Source organism: Camelus ferus, chromosome 8 (genome assembly GCF_009834535.1).
Source record: "Camelus ferus isolate YT-003-E chromosome 8, BCGSAC_Cfer_1.0, whole genome shotgun sequence".
NCBI lineage: Eukaryota > Metazoa > Chordata > Mammalia > Artiodactyla > Camelidae > Camelus > Camelus ferus.
The window spans coordinates 22,649,285-22,671,197 of NC_045703.1; the positions used below are offsets into that span (position 1 = coordinate 22,649,285).

Consider the following 21,913-nt stretch of genomic DNA (forward strand, 5'->3'; position numbering starts at 1 on the left):
GTGATGTGTTCTATACCATGACAGAGAAAGTACAGATGCTATGAGAACACTTCAGGCGGAATATACACCCAAATTTGAAAAGACAGAAAAGCTTTTTTCAGACAAAGTTGTGTCTATGGAAAAACTTAAAAAGTGAGTAGAAGAAAACCAACAGAAGACGACAGGGTGGAGGAATGAGGGACTGGGAAGAGGTAGGGGAATTTAAACTTGAGAGAATTACATGGGCTAAGATCTGAGCATAGACCTGAAAAAGAAGTGGCCTTGAGATGAACCTAAAAAAACCACCCAGAAGCCTTATGATATAGAGTCATAAATAAGTCATATTAAGGTGTCTCAACACAGTGAGCACACTGCACAGTTCTGATATGCACAAATTTCAGGTACAATGATTTTGTGAAACACCAGCCTCCCCCCACCAACAACACAGCTCAAATGCTAATGACCACATTGTGTCTATTAATTCTGACTACATGCATATAATGCAAACTTTGGTGATAGCTCTTCAGTCCACAAATCACTACATATCGAGAAGAGAATACGGCCAATTCAAAGAGAAAAGGAGAAAAATCTGGGATGTGAAGAAAGTATTGGTGGTATCCTAATCCTGGGGATTGAACCCAGGACCTCGTGTAAGCTCTGCCGCTGAGCTATACCCTCACCTCGCCTGGCCCCCCAACTAGGCATTTTCAGTAGAATGGCAAAGGACTGCAGTGGACTGAAGAGGGGTGGGGAAGTGGAATTGATAAATGTGGATAATTCTCTTTTTAAAGGAAAGAAGAGCTAAGGTGAGAGCTGGAGAGGGACAACAAGGAAAGGTTTTTAGTAAACCTGATCACATTTAAATGTTAATAGAAGAAAGTGAAAAGAAAGAGGTGACAGAGAAAAGATAACCGAGGGAATTATTTTCTCCTACAGAAGATAGGAGTAGCTGGGATTCAGAGCTGAAACAGAAGAAAATGTTATAAAAGGGAGAGATACCTCCTCCCCAATACCAGAGAGAAAGAATAGATAGATGAGAATGGAGCTAAACCTGTACATTTAGTAACAAGAATTCAAAACTATATGATGGCCTTTAAGTGAAACAGGAGATGCTGAGAGTAAAGGGCGAAAGTGGCATGACCGAAGTTCTAGAAGACCAAGGAAGTTCTTAAGAAGCTGGTGGGGAGAAGGAAGGAGAAGCGTATCCTGGGGAACTGCTGGGCAGTACTGGGACAGAAGGTTAAATTTACAGTGTGAGATTTTTCTCCAGCAGCATTCAGTAACCATGATATGAACACTAAAAGAACAGGCAGCATCACTGATCCAAGATTTGAATTTTGTCAGGTACATGGAACGTAAGGAAAGAGAGTTAAGGATACTGGCAATAGAGCAGCTGAAGTGATGGACCATAGACTCTAGGCTAGACTGACTCTAAACTACACTGGAAAGTGACAACAGGAGAGGGACAACAGATAGGAAGAAAGCAGAGGAATCAGGAGGCTGAGAAATGCAGGTGCAGTGTGACTGACTGACTGAGAGGAGGCGGCACTGGTCAGCAAGTGGGATGCCTGAGTTTCAAGATTTCACAGGTAGAATGCCTTCTGGTGATAACAAGGGCCACCATATAGTGACCCAAGTGGGAGACTATAGAGGAGTCACCTCTCGACAGACTAGAATATTTGATGGGTTACTTGCACAAACACTGAAGTTACCTAGAATGATGGCAGGATTTTAAATGGAGAGAAAGTCTATAAGCCAGCAGCTTATAGTACAAGTGACCTGGAGATTGATATCAATGACAAAACACACAGATGGTGTCTGTTTCAAAGGAGTAAACAACTTCTACTTCCTTGACAGAATAACTGGTAACAGACTTGCCTTCCCACCATAAACAAGGACAAAACTGGATAAAACATATGCAGCAACTGTTTCTAGGCACTGGTCAACAGCCAATACAGGAACATAACTTAAAGAGAAGGGAAGCACACAAGTGAGTTCCACATGCACCTCAGTTCTTTGAGAACAACTGCTCAAGTGCAGCATGGAATAGAAAGGGTTACAGAAGATACTGTGAAGTCCTGGGATTTCAGAACTGCAGAATAAAGCACCAAGTAGTAGGAAGAAGTGAAGATGGATGATTAAAGGTGCCAACATATTACGGACAGTGACAAAGTACAAAAGCTGTGAGACAACAGCTGTACCGCCCAAATAGATGACCCAGCCAGGTCCTCAGGTTCCCAGGGCAATTTTATACTTGAGACTCACCTTTCTACACTTATTTCTTCCCATTCCTTTACACAAAGCTTCACTCCAACCAAAACAGCATACCTGACATCAAGCCTTAAAAAAAAACCCTTAAATTTGGAAACTAACTCAATGCGTTATAGAGATACTCACAGAGGAAATTATGAAATTCATGTCCATAGCCACTTATGGAAAATCGTTTTGAGCCAGAGAGATAGACTAGGAATTCAGAATTTTTAGGATTCTTGAACTGTTATATAGTATATATCTCATAACTAACATAACACATAAATTATATGACCCATAATATTTCATAATACAACATAAATAATATAATGAGGTCTGAATGTAGGACTCCATAATCAGACATTAATATTTCTGCAGGGAGGAGGGTATAGCTCAGTGGTAGAGCATCTGCTTAGTATCCACAAGGTCCTGGGTTCAATTCTCCATTAAAAAAGTATTAAAGAAAAAAATTTCTAAAAAAAAAAATTTCTGCAGCAAAACATACAAACAATGAATAGGTCAGAAATAAACATTATAATTAGTCTTATGTCTGTTCAGATCAGGTTTTGTAATTGGTGCCAAACTAAGGGGATAAGTTACTTCTTCGGAGCTTTTCTGATCTCAGAATTACAGACTAGGAATTGTAGACTTGTACTAAGACTGAATGACAATAAACACTACAAGCAATATGTATATTGCTATAAGTAAGGTAAGCAATAACTAAGGCATTATTTAAGAAGAAAATCTACAGGTTAAATGCATTAATCCTGCGGTTCTCAACCAAGGGTGATCTCACTGCCCAGGGACATCTGGCAGTACATGGAGACATTTTTGATTGCCACAACTGGGGAGTGTGCTACTTAGACCCAGTGGCTAGAGGCCAAGGCTCTGCTAAACACCTTACAGTGCACAGGACAGCCCCCACAACAAAGAATTATCTGACCCTATTATCAATAGTGCTGAGGTTGAGAAACCCTGCATTAATCAGAGACAAAGAAATGCTGAAAACCAACAAGCTAAGCATTCATAAAGTCGAAGGGTAAAAAAGCACAAATCCAAATGCATAAAAAGGAAGGAAACACTAAAAAGAACAGAAATCAATAAAGTAGACAACAATGATAACAAAGTATAAGCTAGTTCTTTGGAAAAACTAATTAAAATAAGCAAACCTCTAACTGAGTACTCTTGGAGGTTACTAGGGCACCAATAATTACTCTAAAAACTGATAATTAAGAAAAAGAAAGTCAGAGACTGTGTAGAGAAAAGGGAACCCTCCTACCCTCCTGGTGGGAATGTAGTTTGGTGCAGCCATTATGGAAAACAGTATGGCGATTCCTCAAAAAACTAAAAATAGACTTACCATATGATCCAGCAGTCCCACTCCTGGGCATATATCCAGAGGGAACTTTAATTTGAAAAGATACATGCACCCCAGTATTCATAGCAGCACTATTTATAATAGCCAAGACATGAAAACAACCTAAATGTCCACTAACAGATGACTGGATAAAGAAGTTATGGTTTATTTATACAACGGAATACTATTCAGCCATAAAAAAGAATAATGCCATTTGCAACAACAAGGATGGACCTGGAGACTGTCATCCTAAGTGAAGTAAGCCAGAAAGAGACAGAAAAATACCATATGATTTCACTTACATGTGGAATCTAAAAAAAAAAAAAAAAGAAAAAGACAAACGAACTTACTTACAAAACAGAAACAGACTCACAAACACAGAAAACAAACTTATGATTACCAGGGAGGGAAGGGGGTGGGAAGGGATAAGTTGGAAGTTCAAGATTTGCAGATACTGACTACTATATAGAAAATAGATAAACAAGTTTATACTGTATAGCACAGGGAACTATATTCAGTATCTTGTAGTAACCTGTAATAAAAAAAAGAATATGAAAATGAATATATGCATGTATATGTATGACTGAAGCATTATGCTGTACACCAGAAATTGACACAACATTGTAAACTGACTATACTTCAATTAAAAGAAAAGTGTAAGCATTTATCTTACTTTTCCAAGTTGAGCTGTACTTCATTATAAGCAAACAGATCTAATGGATGGAATAAAGTAATTCTACACATACACACACACACACACACGAGTTCAAATTAAAAAATACAGAAGGAATGAAAAAATAAAAAATCATCCTGTTACAACCTATAATGAAGTAACTGATTCAGGCAGTAAATAAATGGTGAAACCAAAACCAAAGAGAAAGTTTGTTGGGCAAGGTTATCAGCTGTCACTATCCAAATCCGTGAAAAGTGAGGCAACTCCATCTAATGTTATCCTCTGGAGTTATCCTCTGATGTGATGTAACAGGACGTACACAGCATTAGAAAAAAAAATTAAAAATCTAAATCTAAGTGAGCCTATAAATTTAATTCCCTGTTTACAAAAAAAAAAAAGTGAAGGTGAGGATAAAAATACAAGACACCATAGGAAACCATCAGCAAAATCCAAAATGTGAACAAATGACCCAGTTTCAAGAAGTCAACAAGGCAAAGGGGAGAAAAAGAGCCACCGAGTAGGAATGTTCTAGATTAGGGTTGACAAACTATGGCTATGGTACAGCCCTCAAGCCAAGAAAGATTTTTACATTTTTAAATGGCTCTGTTAAAAAAGAATATGGGGCAGAGACCTGAGGGAGCCCACAAAGCCTAAAATATTCCCTCTCTGTTTACTGTAAATTTCAACATCACTGTAATGTTTAAAATTTTTCATCATAAAATGTTGGAGGGTAAAGTTCTAACAAATTCAGGGAAATCTGAACATTGATAGATAATTTGAGTATGCTAAGAAATTAGGGCTTTTTTTTTTAATGCGAAATGGTATTGTGGTTATGTAGAAAAAAGTTCTTATCAGAGACACATACTGAAATGTTTGATGTTTATAGATAAAATACGTCATGTGGGATTTGCTTTAAAATAATTGCGGGGTGGTGATATTTGACTTTAAACTGATCATTTTTGAAGCTGGGTGATAAGTACTTACAGGTTTCATTGTACTATTTTAATTTTGTATGTGTTTGAAATTTTCCATAATAAAATTTTTAAATGAAATAAAAAACATTAAAAGGACATAAAAGCAGATCTGAATGAATGGATAATGATTAGGTTCATGGATGAAACCATTAAATATAGTTAAGATCCCAACTTTACCCAGATTAACACACAAATTAAACTGCAAATTCCTCGACACGCTTCACATCAAAAGCAGGAATCTAATTTCCTTCCTCTTGAACAGAGGCTAGCCTTAATAACTCACTCCTAACCACAAGAATGTGAAAGAAGTGAAAGTAGCAGTAGTGCCTAACCACCTAACTTCCAAGCCTAGGTCATAAAAAAGATAGAGCTTCCACCAGAATCTCTTTCTCAGGATACTCACCTTTTTACTCAAGCAACACATTGGGGAAAAAAGCCACATGTGAAGGCCATATGTACATGTCCTGGCCTATAGCCCAGCTGTACATAAAAAAATACTACAAAGCTATAATACTACCATTAAGAAAAAATTGGTACTGTTGTAGGAAGAGAAAAATAGACAAAAGAAACAGAACATAGAGTGAAAGACCCATTAAGTTTGGAAACAAAAATATCGTAGAGTGTGATTGGGTTCTAATCCTGGCTATGACACAATGCAGATTAGTTAATCTCTCTGACTCTTGTTTGGTCCTCTAGAAAATGGGGTTATATTAATACCCAACTCATAGGGTTGTTATGATGATTAAATAAGTTCATAAAAGCACTCAGAATAGTCTGTCACATACTAAGTTAAGTGTATGTATGCCAGTTGTGGTCAACTAAAAAGTAATAAAGAAAATAATAATAAACATGTTAAGAATTAGGCACCAAATACAGAACGCTATATATACAGAAAAATCTCAATTTACATAAAAAAAATTGTAAATTGCAGGTAAAAGTGACAAGAATGTTAATAGTAGTCATCTTTGGTAAATTTCTGAGAGATTTTTAATATCTTCTTTGTATTCGTATTTTCTGATTATTTACAATTTATATGAATTAATGTTATTTAGAAAGTTAATAATAAGTATTTTTCTATACAGAATACCCAAATAGAGTTGAAGAACAAAATCACTGAAATGAATAACACACTAGACGGAACCAAGAATAGACTAAAAGAGGCAGAAGAACGATCAGTGAACTAGAAGACAGATTAGTGGAAATCACTACTTCAGAACAGAAAACAGAAAAAAGAATAAATAGGATTGAGGATAGTTTAAGAGAACTCTGGGACAACATGAAGCGCTCTAATATTAGCATTACAGAGGCCCCGGAAAGAGAAGAGAGAGAGAAAGGACCTGAGAAAATTTTTGGAGAGATAATCACTGAAAACTTTCCCAACTTGGAAAGGAAACAGTCACCGAAGTCCAGGAAGTGCAGAGAGTACCACATAGGATCAACCAAAGAGGAACACATTAAGGCACACAGTCATCGAATTGACAATTAAGGATAAGGAGAAAATATTAAAATTAGCAAGAGAATAGCACAAATAATATACAAGGGAACTCCCATAAGGTTATCAGCTGATTTTTTCAGCAGAAACTCTACAGGCCAGAAGGGAGTGGCATGATATATTTAAAGTGATGAAAGAGGGAAACTTACAACCAAGAATACTCCATCCAGCAAGGCTCTCGTTCAGACTCGATAGAGAAATCAAAAGCTTCACAGATAAACAAAAGCTAAAAGATTTCAGCACCACAAAACCAGCTTTATAGCAAATGTTAAAGGACCTTCTCTAGTCATCAAGCCATAAGAAAAGAGAATAATAAGTATTTTTCTTAATAATGTCTTTTTAATGTAATTTTTAAAAGTTTGGGTTTCTAAATCAGAATGATTTACATTAGAATCCCATTCTGCTACTTACTATGAATCCGGGAAAGTTATTGAACAAATCTAAACTTCAGTTTGCTTATTTGTAAAATGGGGCTAATCAAGGAATTACAAATTAAAACTACAATTAGCTACCGTTATACACTCACTAAAATGGCTAAATTAAACCTATAGACCATATCAGACAGAACTGTAAAACATTTCTGGCAAGAGTATAAATTGGTATAACCACTTTGGAAGACTGGCAGTATCTACTTAAGTTAACAAATGCATGCACTATGACTAAGCATTTTTATTTATAGGTATATATACCCAAACGAAATAAATACATGTCTATCAAAAAACGCATACATAATAATATTCACAGCAGTAGTATTCATAATAGACAAAACTATAAACAATTCAGATGCCTTTCAACAGAATGGATAAACAAAGTGTGGCATATTCTCAATGGAATACTACACAGTAACAAAAAAGAATTACTACTGATATACACAACAATATGGATAAACCTCAAAAGCAGAGTTGAGAAAAACCGGAAACAAGAAGACCATATGACTCCTTTTATATGAAATTCAGAAACAATAAAACTGATACATGATGAATGGAAGTTTACTTACTGACAAGGGAGCCTAATAGGGTGCTAAAAATGTTTTGTATCTTGATCTGGGTGGTAGTTACATGAATTTAAAAATTCACAGAACTATATAATTATTATTTTATGTGCTATGCATTTTTCTGTAAATTATATATCAGAAAAAAAAAATCACTGAGGCTAGTAACATTACCTACTTTACACTATTGTGAGGCTAAATGAGACAAAAATAACTGCTAACATGTAAAGAGAGCCCGTGTACTGAGCACCATTCTAAGCACTTTCGGTGTATTAACTCACTTAATCATCAAAATAACCATATAATATAGGTACTAGTATTATCCACATTTTACAGATGAGGGGACTGCAAAAGGTAAAAATTAGATTACTTATCCAAAGTCACGTAACTAGTTATATGTTAATGGAGGAGTCAAAATCAAATTCTTACAATCATGCTTCAGATTCAAAATGTTCAAACACATCAAAAAATTGCCTCAACAATAAATGAAAACTCTTAACAAAATACCAGGCCAAACAAAGCACTCACAAGTGTTAGCTATTATTACTATTATTATTATTATTAGGATTAACAAGATATTTATTATAACACTCAAATACTCAATTCTATGACTGGCAAATAAACAAATCTATATAATTGTATCTATGTTCCTATTTATCCTAACAATACTGTAAAGATGAGATCATAAATAATCTTACTCTACTCTTCCCACAAATCACTGACAATGCTCCAAAGGTTTGGTCCATTTATCTTTCCAGAGATAAGATTCATAATTTTAACACTTATTGAAATAAAAATTTACATGCTAAATAACACCTTGAGAGGTCTTTATGAGATACAGTTTCAAGACAATAAGAGAAAAATTAATTTCAAAAAGATTATTATTCTATATTTAACCATATAGAGGAAAAGGTTCAAATACCCATACTAACCAGGGAAGATTTTTAACTGAAAATTTCTTTTAAAGTTATTTCTGAAAATTAACTGGTGAAATGCCTGTACAGAAATCATTTATTGAAATTATGTATTAAGCATATCTTTTCATTTTTTTCTAGTTCCATTATTATGCCCCCAATGTGTTTTGTATTTTATTTATATTTTTTAAATTTCTGAATAGATGTGCCATGTATGAGAAAACAGTTTCATTCATGAACCCAACCACTCAGAGATAACAGGTGCTTTTTCCTTCTTTCTTTGCATAATACAAATACAGTACAGAGAACAGATGTTACACCGACCGGATGCTATCCTGTGACTCCTTAACAACACAGAACACTAGATGCTATGATTAAGTAAGCGACCTGAGAAATCTAGTTCATCCTGCTCCTACATAGTTGTCCTACCCTGAGACAAAATGACGCGGCTCCCAAAGAAGGTAGGTAAGAACCCCTGAACAAAACTTAACAATCGTATAAAGTTTACATGCCTTTCATATTCAACCTGTTAATCTGGCTTGAAATATCTTCCAGATGACAAAGTAAGTAAGTACTAAATCGTTTCCACTCTCTTAATGATTCTACTTCTTCCATACTTTTATAATCAAACATCTTTCCATCAAAAGTACATTGAAATAACAATCGCTGTTTAAACCTATTATCATATAAGCCAACAAGAAAGCAAAGCGGTGGGGGAAGAAACTCAACTTCAACAGGTCACGGAAAATGGTTATCTTTGAACAAAACCGCTACCAAATTTCTTGTGAATGCGTCCCTGTTCCTATCCCTGGAGATCAACTACCTCCAGATAAAGAGTAAGGAAAAGTAAGGATGTTTGCAAAACATCAAAGAAAAACATCAAGCAGAGGCTGTCGCTGACGCCGTCGCAGATCTTTTTCTACCGAAAGCAAATCTGGAAATAATTCTGAAAGAACATTTCTCCTCCACTACTGTATTTCATCACTACCGTTTCTAGATACAGCAAAACGAAGGAAATCTACCAGCTCATTTCAGGGGCAGAACCTTCCACTTGCAAAATGTCAACGAAATTAACCAATTTCACCTTTCAGTCTTCCCTTAAGGGAATAAACTAGATATGTTGGTACTATTTTGCCTTCTGACTCCGGTTCAACAAACCTTTATGACCGTGCGCTGTAACCAAGAACACTGCGGGGAAAGGCTCGGCTGCCATCTATATTGTGGGTGGGTGGGTGTGGGTGGGCGTGAGCGCGCGCGCGCGCGAGGCGAGAGCAAGGGGAGTCGGTCTAAAACCGCGACTGCAACGGGACCTTGCACCCTCCTCCGTCAGCTGATGAGACCGCCCCAGTACGGTCTCAAATTGCGCCGGGCTGACATTTCATTCTTCCGGAAAATATCGATTATGGAAGTCCAGGTTTTAAGAAATGCGTGAAAAAGAGGTAAGAACCGGGGCCGGGTGGCCACGGAGGCGAGGCCTTAGGATGGGGGGGGGGACTTGAGCCCACCCACTGCCGCACTTCCGGGCCCCGACGCTCCGCCGGGCTCCCGCAGGCCGCTCTCCGCAGAGGCCCCGCAGCCCGCCCCGCGTCCTGCAGCTGCGCAGCCCGGCGGCCTCCGCGCCGCGAAGCAACCTGGCCTACATCCGCAGTTTCGGAGGAAAGCTGGGCACCGCCCGGCCGGCTCCGCGCCGCGGCGTTACCTGTTGAGGAGCAGGGAGGCGGCGCTGAGGCAGAGCAGCAGGAAGCAGAAGAGTGGGTACTGGCGACAGATCTCGCGTCCCACGTCCAGCCGCAGACGCTGCTTCAGCTTCTCCCGCATCGTCCGCACCCAGGACGCCATCTCCGTCGAGGTGGCTGAAGCTGCACTACAGACAGGCTGAGGTCGAGGAGACCCCCCATCAACCTCCCGCGTCTCCGCCCCCCCCCCCCCCAGCCGGGCCACGGACCCAGCCAGCCGGCCACCGGCGGACCGTCTGCCGGCTGCAGCCGCCCAAAGCCCCGCCCGAGGGCCCCGCCGCGCGTGCGTGGCCACGCCCCCGTCGGCCAAGGGGACAGCCGTACGCGTCCGTCGTCACCCCGCGCAAGGCCCGTCGGGTCCTGCTGCTCCGGGTTCCGAGCTCCGGGCCAGGTCTCTGCGCCGGCGTTCGGCGGAGGGCCCGACTTCCCGGAGACCAGCCTTTTCCGGAAATGGGGGGAAAGCTGCAGAACCCCAGTAACAGCCTGTATTGCGAAGGAGAGAGAACGTTGTGCCCGAGCACCGGAGAAATTACAGCCCCCCCCACACCTCCGCGGCTACCAGGCCCTGCCTGCGCAGGGACTCCCCGAGCTCGCGGGGGCCGCTGGGGACTGTAGTCTTTGTGGCGCGAGGCCATGGAGGGTGGATCGCGCCGTCGCGCCCCCCACCGCTCTGCACGCCTCCTCTCTGTAGGGTCAGCTCTGTATGGGGTATGGTCCAAGCTTTGCGCGACGCCCTAGGGGGAGGAGGGAGGGACGCCTCTCAGTCCTTACGTGAGTAAAACAACCCTGAAACACGGAAGAGTCAAACCCACCCGGCCGTCACCCCTGCGAGAGAGCATCTTTTACGGGCTCACGGGCGAGACAGAGCTCAGTTCACAACAGCCCCGCGGGCCGAAGCCAAAATCCAAGTGTTTGGATGAGGCAAGTTGGCAGGTTAGGTTAAATTCCTCTTGTAGAGTCTCGTGGGGCTTTCGCTTTACTAAGTCATCATATTTCTAAATTTTAGTTTCCGTATTCTCCGGTACTCTGACATGCAGGGAGACATTCTCTTGAATAAGTACAATTTATTTAGGTGGCGCGCTTTCACTTAACTTCACACATTCTCCTCATGGTGTAGGTACTCTGGGTTTCTCCCGATTTACAGCTAGATTACATTACTGAGGCGGAGAGGAACTTGCTCAGAATCATAACAGCTAGCGAAACCGGGATTTGAAACCGTTCTAACCACAGAGCCTGCGTTCTCATACTGCCTGTGTTTTCTCTTTCTTAGTATCGTGCCCTCTGAAGTGCGGAGACAGGAATGTTCAGAAATTATTTTTTAAAAACAAAAGCCAAAGTGTATGGATAGTTCAATTAATATTTTCCCATGTTGTTATTTCCAAACACATGGATCATCTTTAATTATGCGCTATTTTCCTTAAGAATGTATCATCCTTTATTCTACTAATGCTACTTATTTAATTTCATTGATATAATGGTCATTACTACCCTTGATCACAAATCTATACACATTTCTAGTCATTTCTTTAGGATCAACATCAATACAATTGCTGGGTCAAAAAGTAACGTGATACGTACTACCAGTTTTCTTCCTAGAATGGTTTACCAATTCCAGAATGGTATGTAAAAGTATCCATTTCACTGATCCTCATCATTAGGTATTGTTTAAACTAACATCACAAATATACTGAAAGACTACTCTGTAACATCATTGGAAAGCTTAGTGCTTTTATTTTTAATGTTTTGAGGTACATAATTAAACATTTATTATTTCACTTTCTCATCCTTTTTTAAAAAGTGTCTTGAACTACCTATTATGAACATTCCAGGGCTATACTTAAACATAAATAAAAAGTGTATGTTTTTCTATACACAGTTCACCTACTGTGGACTTGAGTACTTTATACTTGGGTAAGTTACTTAAACTTTTCTGGGAAGTTATGTTCCCAACGTTTTTTTTCTGTTTACAAGTTTTGCTTCTTTATAGGCTCATTCTGAAATTCCTGTTCAACTTTTCACTGAGAGCCAGTACATTTTAATGATAAAATGTTGTCCATTCTTTCAAATTAGACATCTTTACAGCATCCAATTAAGGCTCGTTTCCCATATGATTTTCTTTGCAGGGGCAATTAGAATAAGCTATCTAGACAACAGGCAATTTAGATTTTCATATTTCTCTTATGCTCAGAACAGGAAAAAATAAATTCCTGCTACAAGAAAATTCTATAAAACCCACACCTAAAAATAAAAAGAAATTTTCCTGTTGATACAGACCTCATCTAATGAAATAAAATTTTTACTCCATTAAATGTTTTCTCTTTAACCCTAAGGCCTAGTATCCATAGCAACACTCATACACAGAGCTTGAAATTTTTTTCCCAACTTTTTATTAAGATGTTTGAATATCCTAGTGGGGATATGGGATAGCCACAAACAATCCTGGTTCTAAAATTAGCTTCCCTTTCTACTAGCAATTTCATTGAGCAAGGTTAACTTCACATATCTCATATCCTGCACTCTCAACATCCTCAACTCTAAAACAGGTATCATCTACAAGATTTTAGAAAAGAGAAAAATTAGGTGGAAAGGGCCTATTAAATGTCTATGTACAATGCTTAATACAAAAAGATTTTATGGATTTATGAACATGACAAAAACCAGCCAAACCAATTAGCTTTATTTGGATTATAACCTAAAATGACAATGACGTGAAATCAGCTTTTGAGGTACCTTACAGGAAACTGAGGTCCAGAGAGGCTTACTGCCTGTCCTTAAGTTCTAGACCTGCACTGTCCAATACAGTAGCCACTAGCCAATATCTGGCTATTGAGTACCTGAAGTGTGGCGAGTTTCAATAGACATGTGCTGTAAATGTAAAATACACATCAAATTATGAAGGCTTAGCATGAAAACAAAAATATAAACTACCTCAACTTTTTAAAGTGTTAAATGATATTTTGGAAATAATGGGCTAAAAGTATACTAATTTCCTATTTTCCTTCTGACTTCTGTAATGTGGCAACTAGAAATTTTTAAGTTACATGTGTGGCTTGCACTGTATTTTTTCTAGACAAGTGCTGCTCCAGATTAATGTTAGCAGTTGCTCCAGCTGCTCCAGATTAATGAAAAGCCAGTATAATTAAATGTGGAAATTTTTTATAAATGCCATAATTATGACAAATGTTAAGGGCACATTTTCAAGCTGTAAAAAACAGTTGCTAATGCATTCATCTAAAGGGCTCATAAACATCAAATTACAGTATCTCCATTATTTTATTGTTTATTAAATTAGCAAATAAGTGTAAGGCACTGAACTAGATGTGATGGCAAATACAATGATTTATATGCTTTTTTTCCTGACCTCCAAAGGCTTACAATCTAGTGAAGGAGACATGTCACACAAGAAAAGTAAGGTATAATATAGGGCATATTTATATATAAAGGTTGTAATAGAGGGTTTGTTGTTTTTTTTTTTTTTTTTAATGACAGGTGATGGGAAAAGAAAATTTTCAACAGGTGAGGACCTAGAAAGTCCTCTGGGAAGACTGTATTTTGAGCAGACTAGAATTTATCTCTTTACTTTGACTTAATTTTCAGAAGTTACGCAGCACTAGGCGAAGTATTTTAAATGATTCTACCTAGTTAAACCTGATTCCCCCCACCCCAGCAACAAATTGCACAAATTGCTTTTTATATTGGTACAGGAATTTGAAAAGATGATATTGATTACCTGAATCCCAGTGATTAGGCCTGCTTAACTCTAATGACCCCGAATATCCACCAGATTTTAATTGTCAAGGGCCATTATTTGTGTGGCATGAGTGTGTCAGGAAGAGGATAGATGAATATTTACCTACTACTACCCCCTCGGAGCAAATTCAGTCCCTCCCTCTCACAGCTGCCTTCTGACACAGGATTGGCATTTCCGTACCCCAGTTTCCCTCACCATGTCTCAAAGCATCAAGGTTCATATTTTACCTTCTGTGGCATTTGTAATGTTATTTTTACAGTCTGAAGTTTACATTTCATAATACCCCCTTCTCCCCACAACCTATCCCTATGTATCAACCTCTGGACATAATAATGCCTGTAAGAGGAACCATTAAAATGCCTCCTATACTTCAAGAAATATTCCTTTCCTTGGTTTTCAAAAAAAGGAACTCATTACAATGGAAAATATGTAATTCAAGCAAGAGCATTAAGGGATTTTTGAGTGGGAGTTTGAGATTTTCAAAATGCAGTTACTACTTTCACATTTAACCCCTACTTTTGTGTGTGTGTGGGTGGGTGTGTGGTCATGAAATAAAAACCTCCAATGGGAAGATATGGAGAACTACAACTTCATAGAACCAGTGGGTCAAAGTACTCTCTGGGTAAAAGCTGTTTGACCATGAAATTCTGGGTGGTCTCATTATCTTAGTACCAAAAATTAAGCATTTAATGTTTGCCATCTTATTTCTAAGATATGGTGGAATAACCATCCTCTCAAACCTCACTTTCATGTTAATAGGTAGTTGGGTCAATTTCAGAAGATGTAAATTATTAACTGATTAGAAACTAAAAGTATATTCACCTGCCTGCTGATAAATATTAAAGATTGGAAAAGGCACTTATAACCCCATACCACTACTCCTTGTATAAAATGGCCAATGTTTTTCTTGTCTCAAAAAGTTTGTAAAAAGCTTTAAAAGCTTAAAGGTTTTCTTTAAATAAGTAAAACATTCCACCTTATTTCCTATGTTAACTATAGAGACAATGGCTTTCTTTCATAATAAGAAAAATGCCAACTATATTCAGATATTTAAATACAGCTTTCAACTGACTTCAGTAACTTCCGAAAATATTCTGGAAAGTCTTTGCTGTTTTCTAAAATATAAAAACAAAAGCACTCTAACATAGTACCTGTAAACCACCATGCAACTGGGGTTGGTTCAGAATTGTGAATATCACTAATATTAGTACTTCAATTCCAACTCTAGTAAAGATGCTACCAAATAATTAAAATTAATTTTTATCTTCACTTTTAAGAAGAAACTTCTCCTATTTTGGTAAACTGATTCCACCTATAAAAAATACTCAGTACAGTATATCTAAATAGAAACCTTGAATAAATTAATTCTAGAAATTTTTATTGAAAATAATTTATTGGAAATCTGCCCCTATATATTGAAACATAGTTACTGTTTAAGTGTTTTAGCTCAAATGAACACATTTTGAAAGTCTGAATTTTGAACTTTATCAGTCATATGGCCTATACCTTCAATTTTGTGAAAAGTTCAAGACTTATATATACAATATAATTAGGAACTATCCTAGATGTTCAGAGAACAGTTCTATCACTTCTATTTTCAGTTTTATATATATAATATGTATTATATATTATATATTAAAAACTAAAAAGATGAGCTCACTTTCAGTTCTTCACTTCTTGAGGCTAAGAAAGCTCCTCCAAGAATGCCCACAACCATTGACGGCAGGATTGGAGCAGTTCTTGCAGAGCTTCAGAGTTAAGAGACAAGCAACAAATATCCCTATCTAAATAGTCCTTTACATGTACTGGGTTTTCAGATGTTGATAACACATCATGTATTATCTCTGAATTGGTTTAAGCCGATTTACATATTCAGCCTCTTTTCATAGCTTTATTTTTTCCACTGTTAAAGCAGCGTATGAAACTGTTACTGATCACAGTAGAGGATGGGAAATTGTAATTACCACGTACACTGTTGACAGAAAATGAATTTGAAGGGTAGCAGCAGTAATGAACATAATTTAAGTGTTTCTGAAGATTCTTCTTGCAATTACAAAGCATAGAAATACCAGATTTTCAAATGTTGCCAGATATTTTTAAAGTGTGGTTTCGCTCCTAAAATTACCTTTAGGCAGAGATGGATAAATTTGGGGTTTTGAGTCATATATATAAATAGTTATGTTACAAACCTATAGCACAAGCAATAAAAGAAGAAAAATGAGCTAATACCCTTATTTAAACTCCATGAAGCCAGGACTTTTGATGTTCTAACCACACGTGTTCTCAGGAATACTTTGTTGATCATTTTAATGCACCTACAGCAAGGAGACTTTACTATTTGCCCTGAAGATTTTTGAGAGGTTGGCTTGGAGGAGCAGGGGTGTTGAGGGGGGTGAGGGTAGGGGAGAATACACTAGTAAGACACCAGAAATTTGAAGCATGGGGGAGGGTACAGCACAAGGACCTGGGTTCAATCCCCAGTACCTCCATTAAGAAATAAATAAATAAGCCTAATTACCTCCCCCCTCCAAAAAAAAAAAATTTTTTTTTTAGATGTGAAGTGAGCTAAAGAAAGACGAGGCTACCAGTTTGTTTATAGGCAATACCAATGGAAGGTTAAGACTAGAAGGATGAGCTCAGATCAAATTATAAAACTTTAAAATACTTCTGTGTCTTGCGTTTTATTTCTATTAAAGTGCTGTTGTAGAGATAGATATGGAGAGCCATTATATTGTACCACTTATAAATCTGGAACTACTTAAGCTATTTATATAGTTCAGCCAGACATGAACTTCCTAGAGGGTAGGGTAGGAGTTGGATAAAGAGGATTTTCAGGCCTATTCAATAACAAAGTGATCAAGTGGAAGTGGATGTGATAAGAGAAATTAACAGGACATAGTCACTGACAGAGCAGAACACCCTAAAATTGACAGCAAAGAGCTGAGGTGGCAGACCTGCATATAACCCAGAGATTAATCAAGCCCCGACATTAATGCAGGAGTCCAAAAAGATATGATATAAAGCTGTGAAGGTAGATGAGATCAAAGAGGCAAGTATACAGGAAAAAAGTAAGAACAGATAAGAACAGGATAGTCAAAATATTAAGAGAACCAGCAAAGTACCAAGGAAACTTTTCAATGAGAGAGATTCAATATAACTAATGCCTTAGAGAGGTTAAAGCTTTTTAAAAATGTAATTTTCGTATCAGGCTATGGGTAACCTGTGATCAGTTCTTAATAATAGAGGGGAGCAGAAAATCAACTTAAAGGGGGGCATCATTCCAAAACCTCTAAGCTGCCTAGGAAAAGATGCAGTACAATGCGTTATCCCAAAAATGAAATATGTGCTTTTTCAATTTAAAGACAGTTTACTGGGGGTGAAGGGGAAGAGACTGCTGGTGCTTAGGAGTTAGAACACATACGCTTTATAATTTTTAGAAAATATTTGACTATTATCAGTAGTAAAGCAAATTCAAGAGGCTGGTTTAGCACTCAGACTGCCTTTTATTTCCTGATCAGGTTAATATATTAGCTTTATACCAAATGAGAGTTTTGCCTAGAATTTCAGAACTGAGAGACTTGAGGTAAATGAACACTTCATTCTAAAAATTAAAAAACATAGTTACTACCACAAAAGTAGGTTCATATTGCTCATATATAGTTGACATCTGTGTTACAAGGTTGACTCTTAACTAGTGCAATATTAACAGTAATTTAGGAAATTTGGGAATAATTTGAATAATGCCCAATGAACTATACAGGGCTTGACAGTTTTCTTCCTCAGAATATACAGAGTAATAGATTTGTTCTACTTTCTCTCCCTCCAACTATAACGAAGTATCACAAAAATAATGTACCAGGAAATGTTCATAAGGTATTACAGAGCAAATGAACAGTAACGTCTTAACATTTCCTGTATTTTGTCAAACTAAGCTTTCACAACAAAGTATGAATGAAATTAATCAAAAAACCCTCTAGCCATAATTTTTTTAAAAACACAAGCTCTATCTCATAGAATGTTGAAAGCTAGAAAATATCACAATATAATCTTTTTACAGGAAAGGAAGCCCAAAACCAAAGAGGTTATACCTGTATTTGCTCACATTTGCTTTCATTAAATGTTTTAGTGATTAGGAAAAAATATTTCGGTTTTCATCTAGAACCATTGGGGAAACAAGAGAGAGTACCTAACTCATTGCAATTGTGAGACTGTATCAATTCAGTCTTTTCCTTTAGCAACCTCTGCTTTTCTAAGTTTATATGAAAAGTGAATATATATACACAGGCTACACCAGGCTTGTTAAAATAGGAAAGTTCTATGAATACAAGAGACTGGCGTGTCTTATGTCCATCAACTGTAATTGAATAAACCTAGGTATACTAGTTAACAAATTATTTTCCCCCTTCAGATCGCTGGTGTTGTGTCCAGATACAATCCAATGGAAACTTAGCCAAGATTTTTTGTACCAAAACCCTTGCAAGTCAGTTTCTCCTTTTTTATCAATTAATATTTAGTATCATAAAGTCTAATTTAAAACTTTTAATACCTGAAAGAGGTCCTTAACAATAAGCAAAGTGATCTAAAATGTTTAAACTGCCATAGTTAGGTGGAAATTATTTTTAAGGATTTAGACCCTCTAATCAGAATTTACAACAAAAGTATAAAAAAAAAAATATTCCACAAGTAGATTTTTAACATGGACTCTCAACAAACCCCAGAACATCAAATCTGGAAGAGGCAAGTGAGATCCCTGCCAAAATAAGGAATGTAGTCTCACTAACTGGTAAGAGCATACATGAAGAGAGCTGTATTAAATGTAAATGGAAAAAAGATAATGCTCAGTGGTTTCTTCTAAATGATCAGAAATTATATGCTAAAATAAAACCTATTGTACTATTCCCCAAAAAGTTCTTTCAAAATAGTCTGCTTTGCCCAGTTAAGAATGTCACTAAATTTGTATCCTTAGTCACATGTCTTCTCTCTACCCATTAGCATGCTAGGTGCTGTTCTCTTTTCAAGATTTATTCAATAACTTTTCCTAGACAGTTTATTTTAAATGAGATATGACATATAAAGTGGCTTCTTGTAATAAATCCAAGTTAATGTACACTATACAATTGTATTTTACTACTCAGTTCTACTTTAAAACTATCACTTTTTATATTAATTTGTACAAATGAGCACAAAAGATGAACTGAGGCTCATGTTCATTTTGCACTCAGATGGCTTCAAGAACAGGAGCCATTTTTCATGGGAGGGATGACTGGCAAGGAAAAGGCAAAACCTCTGGCTTGCAAAAGTGGAAAGGGAAGAAATTTAGGTGCCTGAGGGTTGTAGAACTGCTTTAAGGATCTACCCAACTCCTCAAAGCAAATAACTTGCCTGGGAGGGGTCAGTGTTCCTGCAACTGAGCACCCTTCTTTCTGGCATTGGAGGGGTAACTTGCTTGCCTGCCTGCTCCCAAGGAAACAAAAATAAAGCCTGTTAGTCCTCCTGTTCTCACATACAAACTTACAGTCAGCTGTCTCAGTGGACAGGCCCAGGAACACCAGGTACTTTTATCAATACCCTTCTTTCATAAATACCAATAATACAGAATCACCAGATCATTTGAGAAAAATCAGAAGCACAGAAAGTAAATAACTAAAGTGAACTAGTATTTCAGTGCATCCTATAAGGAACCAGTTATCTTTTAAAAACCTCCAGAATTCAAGAGTGAGCAAGACAGTTTCCATATAAAATAAGAAGAGCCTGCTCTATTGCTGAAACTTACAGTCAATATATGCCCTGAAAGAAAAAAAAAAAAAAGTGAGAGAAAAGTAAACATAGAGCTAACAGAAACTGAGAGATAAAAAGAAAGTATTGAGTGTGCTGTTTCCTTTCATAGTGAGGAGCAAACATACTAAAATTGGTGTAAGCAGAGGCTTAAGTGTAGTTTGAGTAATAAAGGTGATTAATTGAACTTAAAATAGTGCAGGAAAAGGAGAGCAGGGCTAGAGTAAGCATAATTCCTCACAAGGGGTTAAAAAAAATACTGCTTAATTAAACTTAGTAACAGTTATGAGGTAACTACAATAAGAACTAAAGAGAGGAGTCATTCATCTTTTAATTGACTAGGGTGTGAGCAGAGTAGAATTTCACAACCTGTGCTGTATGTATCTTGTTTTCCAGGTATAGGTCTTCTAAATTTTCTTTAAAGTACCGTCAAATTAAAATACCAGCTAAGCATTTTTAAGCATAAATACCACCTTTATCCATCACTATTCAAACTATTAGGTATATATACTGTAGTGAGAAAACACCTTAAATGCAGACCTTCCCTTCAAGTGACTTAAATTCAACCAGCAACCAACTGTAAGGTACATATAGATTATTCATATGGATGCAATCATTGCTTAAAGTTATTTTAAAATACACTAAGTAAGGATTATTCTCAGAAACAGATGTTTTCAGGGTAATTTATAGTTACCTAGCCTGATACTCTCTCTTCTCAAGCATCATTACTTGGAGTCTTGAAGTATCCCTTCATCATAAAGAAAGAAAATACAGATGGGGTTTGGAGGTTGATACTTGGCAATTAAGCTGAGTATCAGCATGAAGGAAAGTTGTTGGGCTGGGTTGTTCTAATAATTAAATTGATGTAAAAAACAAAGCAGTCTAAATCCCACAACCAACTGCTCCCTTCAAGACTTTTTTAATATCAGATAAACGATTTCAGTGATGTATCTTCATGATCTTAACTTGCTTAAAACATTAGCATTTCATGTTCATTAATTTTTAAGTTTTCCACGTTGTAAATTAAATGGCTCAGAAATTTTGATTCCTTTTTCAACTTAACATGCAGGAAACTAAGCCTAATTCAGCAAATAAACAAAACTGAAAATTCCCACCAAACTAAAAAATGTTTTGATAAACACCTGCCTAGCACCATTAATTCAGAATACCCTGCCCTAGAGGAGCTTCTTTTCTAGGAGGAGGCAAGAGATTATATACAAAAGAAAACTGAGTAATTTCAAAGAACTAGTGGTAGTAGTAGTAATTTAAATAGACCAGTCAAAAGACACTGAGTAGCAGGGATAAATCAAAGAAACCACAGCATCTGCTGCTGGGCCCCTAACTGCTGATGCTGCCCTAAATGCTAAATGGATCTTAAGAAAACCAAGAGATCAACAAAGACTTAAGATACAACTTTAGAACAAAAGCTTTTCATCATGTTTTAATTCTAGTTATAAATGAATTTGAAGTTAGGCAGGGTGCCTAGAGGAATATGCACTCATCAATGTTGAAGGGTTCCTAGGGATTCAATTTCTGCAAATTCATGTGAACTTTTACTATTTCAAGAAGAAAGTGAGATATTAAATTTTGCCAAAACGACAGTGTATTACATATGCACGTGGCTGCAGAGAACTGAGAAGTGTATTCCACCAATTTTTATAGATGACCTTTGATGTATTGCTCATTTCTGGTTTAACTCCAAGCTCATTCCAAATATTAAATGTACTGAGGAAACACATTATCAGTACGTACGTACGTGTACACACACACACACACACACCTTCTCATGACATGTTACATAAAGCAATTTTAGAGGCTTAATTCCTGAATTCTCCAATTAAAGCAACATGAATACCAACATATTAAAAAATATTCTCTTAAAAATGAACTCATCAGGGGTTTTTTACTTAAGACATTAAAATAAATGCAACTAGTTTGAGCAATTCTGTGTTCAAATGTTGCAGTACTGGCGTTTTCTAATTCCCATAGGAAAAAATCAGGACACAAGTCCAAATGCAAAA

The 21,913-nt window shown here is 37.1% G+C and overlaps 1 protein-coding gene across 7 annotated transcripts in view; it reads right to left on the bottom strand.

The window, feature by feature from the left end:
• The window catches only part of SNX14 (sorting nexin 14), an 87,320-nt gene extending 76,477 nt beyond the window's left edge, over positions 1 to 10,843 (bottom strand). For 2 of the 7 annotated variants that reach the window (XM_032484547.1, XM_032484546.1), the window contains exon 1: positions 10,330 to 10,843. In XM_032484547.1, coding sequence (XP_032340438.1) covers positions 10,330 to 10,469 — 140 coding nt within the window. In that variant the 5' untranslated portion in view covers positions 10,470 to 10,843. The remainder of the gene's footprint in view (positions 1 to 10,329) is intronic. The other 5 variants (XM_032484550.1, XM_032484549.1, XM_032484548.1 and 2 more) reach the window with 4 other exon arrangements.
• Between the last annotated feature and the right edge of the window lie 11,070 nt (positions 10,844 to 21,913).